The 15,463-nt window shown below is 40.4% G+C and overlaps 1 protein-coding gene across 1 annotated transcript in view; it reads left to right on the top strand.

The window, feature by feature from the left end:
- The window catches only part of ZC2HC1B (zinc finger C2HC-type containing 1B), a 66,447-nt gene that overhangs the window by 32,354 nt on the left and 18,630 nt on the right, over positions 1–15,463 (top strand). Inside the window, exons 5-6 of the mRNA XM_050787423.1 lie at positions 2,035–2,174; positions 6,907–7,015. Of these exons, the coding sequence (XP_050643380.1) occupies positions 2,035–2,174; positions 6,907–7,015 (249 nt within the window). The remainder of the gene's footprint in view (positions 1–2,034; positions 2,175–6,906; positions 7,016–15,463) is intronic.

The following is a 15,463-nucleotide window of genomic DNA, read 5'->3' as shown; positions in this document are numbered from 1 at the left end:
ATAATGGCACTTTCTATTGTACTTTTTTCCTAGGCAGTTTCACTTCTATTTTGGTAGTTGGAAACATAACCTTGCTGAACCTGTTTCCTTATAGCAATAGCTAGCATTTATAAAACATTTAGTATATTCCACCCTGCCCACTGTGCCAAGCCTTTATGTGGGTTATCATAGTTAACTTTCACAACAACCTGACGAAACGGGTGATATGTAGGTGCTGGGAAAATGGAAGCTTAAAGAGGTTGGGTAACTTGCCTGCGTTCACACAGATAGCAAGTAAAGAACTCAGGCTCAAAACCACTCAGGCAAGCTCTAGCACTGGGCTTTTTATCATTTTCCAGTGCTGTCCTGTTCTGTTTTTTTTCAAAGCATTTATCTCCGTGTGAAACTTTTATTTATTTGTTTCTGTACTAGAATGCTTACTCCTTGATTTCAGAGACATTGCATCCCCAGGTGTAAGACAGCACCTGGCACCAAGTAGATGCTCAATCAGTATTAAATAATGATGAGGTACTGCCTTCTGGATGGAGTAAGAAATAAAGGATAAGGTTACCAGATAATTTGTAAGTGCTTAACAATTGTTACATTTTATGAATATACATTTTAGGAAATGATTTGTTCAAATAGAAAACTCCCCAAACTGTTTTAAAAGGTGGCTTACAAAAAATTCTTAATATCCTTTCATGAAATATCCATTCACACATGTAGGAATTTTGACTATACACTAACACAAGTTCTACACTGAGTTTGAGGTTGATGCAGTTTCACAACCTTCTTGGGGTGCGGGGGGGGGATTATTTTATGTTGCTGATATCTAGTATGTTATCCCTTTAAGGTACCTAAAACAAAACAAAGCAAACATCAATCTCTGCTTGATTTAGAGGGGTAGGTGCCAACCTAGTTTTGCTATGAGCAGCTCCACGTTCTAAGAAGATCTTGGCTCTTTCCCAGTTCTCATTTCTCTCACTAGCCAATTATGTCTGGTAATTGCAAATTAAAGAAGAATTTAGACAAAAAGATATTATACAGAACCACAGAGAACCTGAGGCCGAGAGGAGCTGCCTGGGCCATTGCATCTCTGGAAGCTGAAGCTGTTTTTGGTGAACTTTCCTATCATCCCTCCTTTTCTCCCTTTTCTATTTTTTGAGTCCTCACCTTTTATCCTATTACTATCTCCTTCCTGAATATAGCCTGCTCACTTAGTAGTTAAGTGAAAAAAAATTCTAGCCACTGCAAAAGGAGTATGTCTTTCTGCCAGTGACACAGTCCCATTGACTTCCGTTCACATCTCCCAAACCCCTATTTTGAAACATCCCATCTCCCTCTGTAACTCCGTAACTTCTGTAAGACCCACCCAGCACTACAACCTAGGTTTTGAATATTCTATGCCCTTCTGTGCCATCAATATTAACATTCTGTGTTTCTAGAACTACTTTCTTTACACAGGATTTACTAAATAATTCATTTCATTGGGAAGTTCTTAAGTATAATCTTCTTTGTTTTTCTGGAAAAGTACATCACTTAAACATTTCAAGGGCACATACTTGAAATGAATGCACAGGCTGTGACATTTTTCCCTGCCATGTCCTTTAGTTGAGCCCTGCATGTCTCCCCCTTTGGGAGTTTGGGACCTTGTTCTTTCATGTTGGAGCAGAGTTCATATCATTACTTATATATTTATTTATTTATTTACGTATTTGAAATAGTGTCTTGTTTTGTTGCCCAGGCTGCAGTGCGGTGCATGATCACAGCTGACTGCAGCATTGACCTTCTGGGCTCAAGCTATCCTCTCGAGTGGCTGGAACCACAGGCACACACCACCACACCTGGCTAATTTTTTGTAGGGACAGGGTTTTGCTATGTTGCCCAGGCTGGTCTCAAACTCCTGGGCTCAAACAATCCACTCACCTCACCCTCACAAAGTGCTGGGATTACTGGCATGAGCCATAATATCCTTATTTCACTTAATGTAGTTCACTCTATAATTCTGTAGTTGTTTTTGAAATGTTAATTGCCATTTGTTATCTTTACATTCAGATTATATTCAATGCCCATATTGTATGAGGAGGTTTAATGAAACCGCAGCCGAGCGACATATTAATTTCTGCAAGGATCAGTCTTCTCGCCGAGTCTTTAATCCAGCTCAGACAGCAGCCAAATTGACATCCAGAGCTCAGGTAACTATCTCTCCCCAGGTGTTGGCTCTTGTGCCCTTGCATGCCTGGGGTGAGCAGGTAGAATTCCCTAGAGAACCTCAATTACCCATCCTAAGAAGTGTAAGGGTGAAGAGAACTGATCACCATTGCTCATCCCTATGGGAGCTGACTTCTTTTGAAGGAGAATGCTTTCCAGCTAATGGCACCTTTGGGTGTTGTAGAAAAAAACATTTCTAAAGTATTTGTAGCTTCTTTGGGTGAAGACTTGAATATATAGTGTTTCTATAGTATTATGGCAAAACTCTTTATCAAACAGTAGGTATCAACCTTAACCATCCAGAAAAGAATTACGAATCTAAAGTGAAACTGCCTGAGTGGGACAGGCTGTCCCAAGGCAACTTCCCCACAGGTCATGTGTTTTGCTCTGTAGAGGAGGGGTCTTCACCTTTTATTTAAAGTCACAGAATCAGCAAGTTAAAGGGATATGTGAAAGAATGGAAGCAGCTGTTATAATTAGGTGCAAATCAGTAAAATAACAACCTGAAGTGGAAGACAGTAGATTTATAAACCATAGAACTGGAGCCAGCAAACAGCACCATACACATCAAAGGTCTCAGGTACATACCTACAATATAGCATAAAAACTATTCGTTTCATAGACATGCTTAGATGCCATGAAAAGTTGGTTCGAATACTTTAAGTGTATACAGACTGTTTATTTTTGAGACAGGGTCTCACTCTGTTGCCCAGGCTGGAGTGCAATGGTATAATCATGGCTTATTGCAGCTTTGACCTCCCAGGTGCAGGTGCTCCTTCTACCTCAGCCTCCTGAGTAGCTGAAACTACAGGTGCATGGCACCACGTCTGGCTAATTTTTTGTATTTTTAGTAGAGATGGGGTCTCACTGTGTTGCTCAGGCTGGTCTCGAACTCCTGGGCCCAAGCGATCTGCCCTCTTCGGCCTCCCAAAGTGCTAGGACTACAGCTGTGAGCCATCGTGCCTGGCCCCTGCAGCCTGTTTAGAAAGCTTCTGGTTAAATCTGGTATCTAATGGGGTGGGACCCTTTCCAACAAAAGCGGATCTCACAGACTGTGGATCATGAGCTCTATTCCCATAAGCATTAGAGAGTTATTGACTATCACACATGTACCAGAAACTGTGCTAGCTACTGGTTGATCAAGAATTTGTCATTGAAAGATGGAGGAGGACTTGGAGCTGGTACAGTTGGCATATATAGGAGAGCTATGGAAGAAGAAGTCACTGCAATTCCTGGAAGTCTTCAAAGGCAAGCAAACGTTTTGCCCTTAAATATCAAAATGGGTTCACCAGCCTAGAGTTGGGGTTGGGAAGCACTTTATGCACAAAACATCCAGCTTGTGGCCTGAGGCACCCATCTGGGGGGCTAAAGCATACAGTACCTATGAAAGAGGTACAGGATGCCAGAGGTGGTGGCTCATGCCTGTAATCCCAGCACTTTGGGAGGCCGAGGTGGGCAGATCACCTGAGGTAGGGAGTTCGAGACCAGCCTGACCAACATGGAGAAATCCCGTCTCTACTAAAAATATAAAATTAGCCGTGCGTGGTGGCACATGCCTGTAATCCCAGCTACTTGTGAGGCTGAGGCAGGAGAATCAGTTGAACCTGGGAGACGGAGGTTGTGGTGAGCCGAGATCATGCCATTACACTCCAGCCGGGGCAACAAGAGTGAAACTCTGTCTCAAAAAAATAGAGAGAAAGAAAGAAAAGAAAGAAAAGAAAAGGAAGGAAGGAAGGGAGGGAGGGAGGGAGGAAGGAAGGAAGGAAGGAAGGAAGGAAGGAAGGAAGGAAGGAAGGAAAGAAGGAAGGAAGGAAGGAAGGAAGGAAGGAAGGAAGGAAGGAAGGAAGGAAGGAAGGAAGGAAGGAAGGAAGGACAGGGACAGGCAAGATAGGCAGCCAGATCTAGAAAGGCTTTAACTCAAGTCAGTTGAGAGAGGAAGAAAAGAGGAATTGATTGAAGAGACACCCTAAAATCAAGGACAGCCAGACCTGAGGGCCTGGAAGCAGGAACTGGAAAGTCCTCAGGAAGTCAGGCAGTCCTCCTTTGTACTTTGCCATCCCGTCTCTTCCTCCTGCTATTCACTGCCTTCTGTTCTCTCTGACGATGGAGTTTCTTGGCCTTTCTGTCCAATTGGCCTCATGTGTCATCCTGCAGGCAGTGTGGGTTGGGTGAACAGTGGAGGCTGGAGTGACATGGAACTGGCTTTTAAGGAAGGTCACTTTTGCAACTACTGTTCCGCATGGATTAATGGGAGACCAAGTAGGACCCACCACAACAGGGAAAAAATGAGGGCCTAGATTAGGAAGATTAATAGGGTGTGTGGGAGGGAGAATCTAAGAAATAATTGGTGAGACTGAGAAAATGATTAGACATAGGATAAAAGAGGGGATCAGAGTCGACAATAAGGTTTTCAGCTCCAGAGCCTGGAGAGATAGGAAGACAATCTCTGTAGATAATAGAACACAGGAGGGAGGACATATTTGTGTTGAGGGGCAGTGGTTATGATAAATACAGTTTTATAGATTCAGTTTTGTTTTTTACTTTTGTTTTTGAGACAGAGTCTCACTCTGTCACCCAGGCTGGAGTGCAGTGGCGCAATCTCGGCTCACTGCAAACTCCGCCTCCCGGGTTCAAGCGATTCTCCTGCCTCAGCCTCCCAAGTAGCTGGGATTACAGTCACCCACCACCACTCCCAGCTAATTTTTGTATTTTTAGAAGAGACGGAGTTTCACCATGTTGGCCAGGCTGGTCATGAACTCCTGACCTCAAGTGATCTGCTTGCCTCAGCCTCCCAAAGTGCTGGGATGACAGGCATGAGCCACCACACCTGGCTTAGATTCAGTCTTGACATCTGAGATAGCATGGGAAGAAGTGCAATGTAGAAAAAGCCAGGATTCTACATTCAGTAGTCAGGGTTTGAATTTCTTTTTTTTTTTTTCTTGAGATGGAGTCTCACTCTGTTGCCCAGGTTGGAATGCAGCAGTGCGATCTCAGCTCACTGGAAACTCTGCCTCCCGGGTTCAAGCAATTCTTGTGCCCCAGCCTTCCAAGTAGCGGGATTATGGGCGCCCACCACCATGCCTGGCTAATTTTTGTAATTTTAGTAGAGACGAGATTTCACCATGTTGGCCAGGCTGGTCTTGAACTCCTGACCTCAGGTGATTCGCCTGCCTTTGTCTCCCAAAGTGCTGGGATTACAGGCATGAGCCCCCGTGCCTGGCCAGGGTTTGAATTTTAATTCTATAATTTAAGTAAACTTGGCTGATTTACTTAAATTCTTTGAGATTCACTTTAATCTGTCAAATGGGGTTAATCATGTGTGCCTTGCTGAGTTGTTGGGGGACTTAAAGATAAGTGAAGGACCCAGTTCAGTGTCTTGCACATAGGGGCTCCTCCTTTCCTCTCTCTACATTACCCCACCCTCCCCTTCTCCAGTAGCCTTTTCTAGTTGATACGATTGGCACCACACCTTTGGAGGAATATGACTACTTTGGGCTTGATTACAGCCTAATTATGGAAAAGTTTCTTTGTATAAGTCTACCTACATTCTGTAAAGCAGTAAAGGGTGAGTTACATTTCTGCAAATGGTTCCTCTTACCGGTCTCCATAGTTAGTCAGCTTTAGTGGGGCCAAGGAGAGTACAGGAAAGCAGCAAACGGAAGTGTTTTTATTCCTGAAGAAGGCCAGCTGGCTGTCAGTGTAACCAGTGACTTGGCCCCATTCCTCTCCTTGTTTTCCAGAGCTGAGTGGTGATTGGGAACACAGAAGAAAAATTGCTTGCTTTGTGAATTCCTTCACTCACTGTAGAGTATATCTGAACAGCCGTATTTGTTTCCTTTGTGCCAACTTCACCACTTTGGGGCCTTGTCTAATAGTGAGGCTTACTCAAAAATGGAACAGGAAAGGAGGGGTTGTTTCAGTTTTGAAGGGCTGTTAACAACACAGCCGAAATATGTTTCTATTTTAAACATAATCAGCTTTTAAAATGTGTCATACCCTTAACCAAAAGAGACCAATATGGGCCTCTAAAAATAGCTTTATTTGTGTGAATGGGGATGAGCTGTGTGTTATAGTCTCTCAGCCATTCTTACCCAAGTGAGAATTCTCACTTGGGGTAACAGGTTATCTTTATACTGCAGTTTCCATGGAACTGGAGGTGGGATCAGTGACAAGGTGAAAGGAGCATGTGAGAAACCTTTTGGTCCTTATTTCGTTTTAATATAACTATTCTGCGGCTGCTGCTCTGCAGGGAGGGGGATGGTATAGGGATGTTGTAATTTCATGCTTAAAACATTTGTTGCCTGCCAATCTGTTTTTCTTCTCTGTTCATGTTAAAACAAAACAAAACAAAACAAAACTGTCTTCAACTGTAATGAAAAAAATAAAATGTTCTTTAACCTTTATTGACATTAAGTGATTTCTTATGTCTCCATACAACTAATTTTATAGGATGAATATACCACTAACAACCCCAAGGGCTTCATTATGGAAGGGAAGCTTCAAAACCCAGATATGGCTTTGAGCACCAGCTGGGAGGACAAGAACTAGGCGAACTGAAGTGCAGGGTGTGTGTCTGTCCCCTTCTCCTGGATTCAGGGAGTCCCTGCAGATGATGCCAGTCTGCTGCTGGTGAAGTGGGAACAACTGTACCTCCTATGTGGTACCTGAGGTTACAGAAGGTGTTCTCTTTGTCTCTCTTTCTTTCTCTCTCTGTAGGGTAGGGCTCAGATGGGTCCAAAAAAAGAACCAACTGTTACCAGTGCCGTGGGAGCTTTGCTGCAGAACAGGGCCCAGGTGGCCACAAGTGAAGTCCCAACCAAGTCCGGTGAGTCAGAGAGTGCATTTCAGCTCTCAAATGATGGGGGTCAGAGGAGATCACTATTGGGTCTGGGATTCACCGGTAGTCTGCAAAGGCTCTAAGACATTCACTGTTGCTTCTGGATGCAAAGATATTTGGAGTAGAGGTTAAAGCTTATTTGCCAAAAGGGAGTATTTCTTAATTTATCAGGATTACACAACTTTCACAATGTACAAGTCAAATTCTATTATTGCAATGGGAGTCTAGAACCATTGTTCTCTGGTCTAGTAAAATTGAAGAGATTGAAAACAGGAGAAGACCATGTGTCTTATGTTTGTGTTGAAAATAAAGGGAAAGTTTCTTCTCTAGAAATAAATACAGATCCTCCTCAATGTATGATGGGGCTATGTCCTGATAAGCCCATTGTAAATAGAAATATGATTTTAAAAAATGCATTTAACACCCCAATTAACTCATGTAAAGTTGAAAAATCTTATGTCAAACTATCATAAGTCAAGAATTTCTGTACAGTCATCCCTCGGTATCCACAGGGAATTGGTCCCAGGGCCCTAGTGGATACCAAAACCTGAGATGTTCAAGTTCCTGATATAAAATGGTGTAGAATTTGTATATAACCTAGGCACATCCTCCTGTATACACTAAATCATCTCCAGATTACTTATAATACCTAAGGCAATATAAATACTATGTAAGTAGTTGTTATGCTATATTAAAATTGTTGTATTAGTTTTTATTATTGGTACAGTTGTGTTTTATTTATTTATTTATTTTTAAATGTTCTCCATCTGTAGTTGTTAAATCTGCAGATGTGGAACCCATGGGAACAGAGGCTGACTGTAATTTCTTCAAAGTAGCAGCAAGGCAGAACCATAGGAGCCATCCTAATGGGGATGAGGTGGTATCTCATTTTAGTTTTAATTTGCATATCTCTAATGATTTGTGAGGTTAAGCCTCTTTTCAAGTGCTTATTGATCATTTGTATATATTCGTTGAAAAAATGTCTGTTCAAGTCCTTTGCCCATTTTTGAATTGTTTTTGTTGTTTTGGTTTTTGCTAACTTAATCACCAGTGTAATTAGTTGTTTTTGTTGTTGACTTTTAGGAATTCTTTATGTATTCTGGATATTAATCCCTTATCAGTCATATGGTTTATAAATATTCTTTTATTTCTTATTCCATGGGTTGCCGTTTTTACTCTGTTGATATTCTTGTGTATGTGTGTGTGTGTTTGTTTGTTTGATTTTGAGACAGGGTCACTGTTGCCCAGGCTGGAGTACAGTGGCACAATCATAGCTCACTGCAACTTCAACCTCCCAGGCTCAAGTGAACCTCCCACCTCAGCCTCCCAAGTACCCAGGACTATAGGCATGTGCCACCATGCCCAGATAATTTTTAAATTTTTCATAGAGATGAGTTCTCACTATGTTGATATTCTCCTGATTCATAAATTTTTAAAATTTTCATGAAGTCCAATTTGTCTATTTTTCTTTGGTTGCCTCTGGTGACCAAGAAATCCAAGAAATTGGATTAATCTTTGCCTAATCCAGGGTCAGAGAGGTTTACTCCTATGTTTTTGTCTAAGCTAAGGCTAGCTTTAGATCTTATATTTTAGGTCTTTGATCCATTTTGAGTTAATTTTTAATATATGGTGTTAGGTAATGGTCCAGCTTCATTCTTTCGAATGTGGATGTCCAATTTCCCCATTCAACCAATGGTCTTGCACCCTTGTCAAAAATCATTTGACCATGTAAACAAGGGTTTATTTCTGGACTCTGTTCTTGGTTTATATGTCTGTCTTTATGCCAGTATTACATTTCCTTGATTACTATAGCTTTTAGTAAGTAGTGACATAAGGAACTATGAGTCCTCCAAGATACAGCCAAGATTGCTTTGGCTATTTGGGATCCCTTGAGATTCCATGTGAATTTTAGGTTGGGCTTTTTTATTTCTGCAAGAAACATCATTGAGATTTTAACAGTGATTGCACTGAATCTGTAGATTGCTTTGTTTAGTATGGACAGCTTAACAATAGTAAGTCTTCAAATCCATGAACATCTAATATATTTCTGTTTATTTATGTCCTGTTTGTTGGTGTTTTTTTTTTTTTTATCATGAAAGGGTGTTGAATTTTCTCAAATGCTTTTTTATGCATCAGTTGAGTTGGTGATGTATTTTTTGTCCTTTATTCTGTAAATGTAGTGTACATTGATCAATTTTCATGTGTTGAACCATCCCTGTATCCCAGGAACAAATCTCACATGGTCATGGTGTATAATCCTTTTAAGATGCTACTGAACTTGATTTGTTAGTATTTTATTGAGGATTTTTGCATTAATGTTCGTAAGGGATGTAGTTTTCTTATAGTGTCTTTGAAGTCAGGGTACCCTTGGCCTTATGGAATGAATTAGGAATGTTCCTACTTCTTAATATGTTTGGGAAAAGTTTGAGAAGGTTTGGTATTAGTTCTTCTTTAAATGTTTGGTAGAATTTACCAGTGAAGCTCTCAGGTCTGGAGCATTTTAATGTCATAAGATTTTTTATTATTAATTCTATCTCCTTACTAGTTATAAGTCTTTGAAATATTCTATTCGTTCATGATTTACTGTAGGTAGGTGTTTTGTTTTTTAGGAATTCATCCATTTCATCTAGGTTATCCGATTTTTTGGTATATATTTTTTCATAATACTTTCATGAAATCCTTTTTTATTTCTATAGCATTGGTAGTTATATCTCCACTTTCATTTCTGATTTTAGTAATTTGTGTGTTTTCTCTTTTTAAATTTTAACTTTTTTTTTTTTTTTTGAGAGAGAGCCTCACTTTGTTGCCAAGGCTGAATTGCAGTGGCGAAATCTTAGCTTACTGCAACCTCCATCTCCTGGGTTCAGGCGATTCTCCTGTCTCAGCTTCTCCAGTAGCTGGGACCACAGACACACACCACCACACCTGGCTAATTTTTGTATTTTTAATAGAGACAGAGTTTTGCCGTGTTAGCTAGGCTGATCTTGAAATTCTGGCCTCAAGTGATCTGCCTGTCTTGGCCTTGCAAAGTGCTGGGATTACAGGCGTTAGCCACTGTGCCTGGCCCCTCTCTTTTTTTTTGATTAGTCTATCAAGCTAATGGTTTTCTTTTTAAGTTCAGGGGTACATGTGCAGGATGTGCAGGTTTATTACATAGGTAAACATGGGCTATGGTGATTTGCTGCACAGATCATCCCGTCACCTAGGTATTAAGCCGAGCATCCATGAGCTATTCTTCTTCATGATCTCCCTCCTTCCCCCATTCTCCAACAGGCCTCAGTGTGTGTTGTTCCCCAGCGTGTGTCCATGTTTTCTCATTATCCGGCTCCCACTTATAAGTGAGAACATGTGGGATTTGGTTTTCTGTTCCTGCATTAATTTGTGGAAGATAATGGCCTCCAGCTCCATTCATGTCCCAGCAAAGGACACCATCTCATTCCTTTTTATGGCTGCATAGTATTCCATGGTGCATATGTACCACATTTTCTTTATCCAGTCTACCATTGATAGACATTTAGGTTGATTCCATGTCTTTGCTATTGTGAATAGTGCTACAATGAAAATACATGTGCATGTATCTTTATAATAGAATGATTTATATTCCTTTGGGTATATATTCAGTAATGGGATTGCTGGGTCAAATGGTATTTCTGCCTCTAGATCTTTGAGGAATCACCACACTGTCTTCCACAATGGTCAAACTAATTTACAGTTCCACCAACAGTGTAAAACTGTTCCTTTTTCTCCACAACCTTGCCAGCATCTGTTATTTTTTAACTTTTTAATAATAGCTATTCTGATTGGTGTAAGATGGTATCTCATTGTGGTTTTGATTTACATTTCTCTTATGTTAAGTGTAGTTGAGCTTTTTTCATATGTTTGTTGGCTACATGTATGTCTTCTTTTGAGAAGTGCCTGTTTATGTCCTTGGCCTACATTTTAATGAAGTTGTTTTTATCTTTTAAATTTGTGTAAGTTCCTTGTAGATGCTACATATTAGATCTTTGTCAGATGGATAGATTGCAAACATTTTCTCCCATTCTGTAAATTGTTCACTCTGATGATAGTTTCTTTCACAGTGCAGAAGCTCTTTAGTTTAACTAGACCCCATTTGTCAATTTTTGCATTTGTCGCAATTGCTTTTGGTGTCTTCATCATGAAATCTTTGCCCATGCCTATGTTCTGAATGGTATTGCCTAGATTTTCTTCTATGGTTTTTATAGTTTTGGGGCTTTATATTTAAGTCCTTAATACATCTTGAGTTGATTTTTGCAGATGGTATAGGGAAGGGGTCTAGTTTCAATTTGCTGCATATGGCTGGCCTGTTATAGCAGCACCATTTATTAAATAAATAATTCTTTCCCCATTGCTTGTTTTTGTCACGTTTTTTGAAGATCAGATGGTTTTAGGTGTACAAACTTGTTTCTGGCTTCTCTATTCTGTTCCATTGGTCTCTGAGTCTTTTTGTACTTGTGTAATACTGTTTTGGTTACTGTAGTCTTATAGTGTAGTTTGAAGTTGGGTAGCGTGATGGCTCCAGTTTTGTTCCTTTTGCTTAGGATTGTCTTGACTATCTGGGCTCTGTTTTGATTTCATATAAATTTTAAAATAGTTTTTTTCTAATTCTGTGAAGAATGTCAGTGGTAGTTTAACGGAAATTGCATTGCATCTATAAATTGCTTTAGGTAGTATGTCAATTTTCATGATATTGATTCTTCCTATTCATGAGCATGGTATATTTTTCCATTTGTTTGTGTCATCTCTGATTTCTTTGAGCAGTAGTTTATAGTTCTCTTTGAAGAGATTCTTCACTTCCCTTGTTAGCTGTATTCCTGGGCATTTTATTCTATCTGTGCCAATTGTGAATGGAGGTTCACTCATGATTTGGCTCTCAGCTTGCCTATTGTTTGTATATGGGAATGCTAGCAATTTTTGCACATTGATTTTGTATTTTGAGACTTTGCTGAAGTTGCTTACCAACTTAAGAAGCTTTTGACCTGAGACAATGGGGTTTTCTAGATATAGGATCATGGCATCTGCAAATAAAGATAGTTTGACTTCCTCTCTTCCTATTGGAATCCTCTTTCTTTCTTTTGCCTGATTGCCCTGGACAGAACTTCCAATACTATATTGAACAGGAGTGGTGAGAGAGGGCCTCTTTGTCTTGTGCCAGTTTTCAAGGAGAATGCTTCCAGCTTTTGCCAAATCAGTGTGATATATGCTGTGGGTTTGTCATATATGGCACTTATTATTTTGAAATGTGTTCCTTTAATACATAGTTTATTGAGAGTTTTTTATATAAAGGGATGTTGAGTTTTATTGAAGGTCCTTTCTGCGTCTATTGAGATAATCATATCTTTAGATCTGTTTGTGTAATGTATCACATTTATTGATTTGTGTACATTGAACCAACCTTGCATCCCAGGGATGAAGCCTACTTAATTGTAGTGGATAAGTTTTTTGATGTGCTGCTGGATTTGGTTTGCCAGTATTTTGTTGAGGATTTTTGCATTGATGTTCATCAATGGTATTGACCTGAAGTTTTTGTTGTTGGTGGTGTATCTCTGACAGGTTTTGGTGGTGGGCTCCTGTAATCCCAGCTACTCAGGAGGCTGAGGCATGAGAGTCACATGAACCTGGGAGGCAGAGGTTGCAGTGAGCTGAGATTGACCCACTGCACTCCAGCCTGGGTGACAGAGTGAGACTCCATCTCAAAAAAGAAAAAAAAAATGCGTTAGGGAAGATTCCCTCCTTTTCAATTTTTTGAAATAGTTTCAGTAGAAATAGTACCAGCTCTTCTTTGTACCTTTAGTGGAATTCATCTGTAAATCTATCTGGTCCTGGGCTTTTTTTTTTTTTTTTTTTGACTGGTAGGCTATTTATTTCTGCCTCGATTTCAGAACTTGTTATTGTTCTGTTCAGGCATTCTGTTTCTTCCCTGTTCAGTCTTAGGAGGATGTATGTGTCCAGGAATTTTCTTCTAGAATTTCTAGTTTATGTGCATAGGGTTGTTTATAGTATTCTCAGATGGTTGTTTGTATCTCTGTGGGATCAGTGGTGATATCCCCCTTATCATTTCCGATTGTGTTTATTTAAATCTTCTCTCCCTCTTTATCAGTCTAGTTAGCAGTCTATCTATCTTATTAATCTTAAAAAAACAGTTATTGGATTCTTTGATTTTTTGAAGGTTTTTTTTTTTGTGTTTTTACTTTCTTCAGTTTAGCTCTGATCTTGATTATTTCTTGTCTTCTACTAGCTTTGGGTTTGTTTGCTCTTGGTTTCCTAGCTCTTTTAGTAGTTAAGTTGTCAATTTGAAGGCCGGGCGCGGTGGCTCAAGCCTGTAATCCCAGCACTTTGGGAGGCCGAGACGGGCGGATCACGAGGTCAGGAGATCGAGACCGTCCTGGCTAACACGGTGAAACCCCGTCTCTACTGAAAAATACAAAAAAAAACCTAGCCGGGCGAGGTGGCAGGCGCCTGTAGTCCCAGCTACTCGGGAGGCTGAGGCAGGAGAATGGCGTGAACCCGGGAGGCGGAGCTTGCAGTGAGCCGAGATCCGGTCACTGCACTCCAGCCTGGGCCACAGCGCAAGACTCCGTCTCACAAAAAAAAAAAAAAAAAAAAAAAAAAAAAAAGTTGTCAATTTGAGATCTTTCTAGCTTTTTGGTGTGGGCATTTAGTGCTATAAATTTCGCTCTTAACACTGCTTTAGCTGCAACCCAGAGATTCTGGTACATTGTGTCTTTGTTCTCATTAGTTTCAAAGAACTTGATTTCTGCCTTAATTTCATTATTTGCTCGCAAGTCATTCAGGAGCAGGTTCCATGTAGTGTTCAGTTTCCATGTAGTGGTGTGGTTTTGAATGAATTTCTTAATCTTGAGTTGTTCAGTTTCCATGTGATGTGGTGTGGTTTTGAGTGAATTTCTTAACCTTGAGTTCTAATTTGATTGTGCTGTGGTCTGAGAGACTGGTTGTTAGGATTTCAGCTCTTTTGCTTTTGCTGAGGAGTGTTTTACTTCTGATTATGTGATCAATTTTAGAGTTAAGTGCCATGTGGCAATGAGAATAATGTATATTCTGTTGTTTTGGGGTGAAGAGTTCTTTAGATATATTTTCTTTCATTTCAATCTTGGAGAATCTGATTATTATAGGTCTTGGGGATGATCTCTCTTCTCACAGAGTATTTTACTGGGGTTCACTGTATTTCCTGAATTTGAATATTGGCCTGTCTTGCTAGGTTGGGGAAGTTCTGGATTATATCCTAAAGTGTGTTTTCCAACTTGGTTCCATTCTCTTTGTCTCTTTCAGGTACACCAATCAGTTGTAGATTTGGTCTCTTTACATAATCCCATATTTCTCAGAGGTTTTGTTCATTTATTTCATTCTTTTTTCTCTATTCTTGTCAGCCTGTCTTATTTCAGAAAGATAGTCTTCAAGCTCTGAGATTCTTTCTTACTCTGAGATTTTTTCTTCCACTTGGTCTATTCTGCTATTAATATTTGTGATTGCATTGTGAAGTCCTGTAGTGTGCTTTTCAGCTCTAACAGATTAGTTATGTTTCCCTTTAAACTGGCTATTTTGGCTCTCAGCTCCTGTATTATTTTATCGTGATTCTTAGCTTCTTTGCATTGGTTTACAACACGCTTTTTTATCTCAGTGAAGTTTATTACCCACCTTCTGAAACCTACTTCTGTCATTTCAACCATCTCAGCCCAGCCCAGTTCTGAGCCCTTGCTGGAGAGGTGTTGTAGTCATTTTAAGGAAAAGGGGCACTCTGGCTTTTTGAGTTTTCAGTGTTTTTGCATTGATTCTCTCTCATCTTAGTGGGTTTATCTACCTTTGATTTTTTATGCTGCTGATCTTTGGATGGGTTTCGTTGTTGTTTTCTATTTGTTTTTCTTTTAACAGTCTGGCAACTCTTCCATAGGGCTGCTATGGTTTGCTGGGGATCCACTCTAAACCTTAGTTTTCTTTTTTTTTTTTTTTCGGTACCTTGAGGTATCACCTGTGAAGCCTGTGAAATAGCAAAGATGGCAGCCAACTTTTTCCTCTGGAAGCTCTGTCCCAGGGGTCTTGACCTATTGCTGGCCCAAATTTGCCTGTAGGAGGTGGCTGAAGACTCCTGTTGGGAGGTCCTACCCAGTCAGGATCAGGAACCCTCTTAAAGAAGCAGTCTGCTTTTGATAGAGCAGCTATGCTGTATTGGAGATCCCTTCAGTCCCTGATCTGTTTGGGCTCTCCAAGGCCCACAGGCTGGACAAGCTGAGAAGCCAAATGGCCAAATTGGCAGCCTGCCCCACCCTTCAGACACTTTGTCCAGGGTGACCGGAGGCCACTGTGGGTGGGACCTGACTGGGAGTACCTGCCCCACAAGGAGGAGTGGATCAGGGTCTTGCTTAAAGAAGCAGTCTGGCCATACCTCAACAAAACAGCTGT

Source organism: Macaca thibetana, chromosome 4 (assembly GCF_024542745.1).
Source record: "Macaca thibetana thibetana isolate TM-01 chromosome 4, ASM2454274v1, whole genome shotgun sequence".
In the NCBI taxonomy this organism is placed as follows: domain Eukaryota; kingdom Metazoa; phylum Chordata; class Mammalia; order Primates; family Cercopithecidae; genus Macaca; species Macaca thibetana.
Note: the sequence above shows the minus strand (reverse complement) of the source record. Positions and strands in the feature narration are given on the sequence as shown.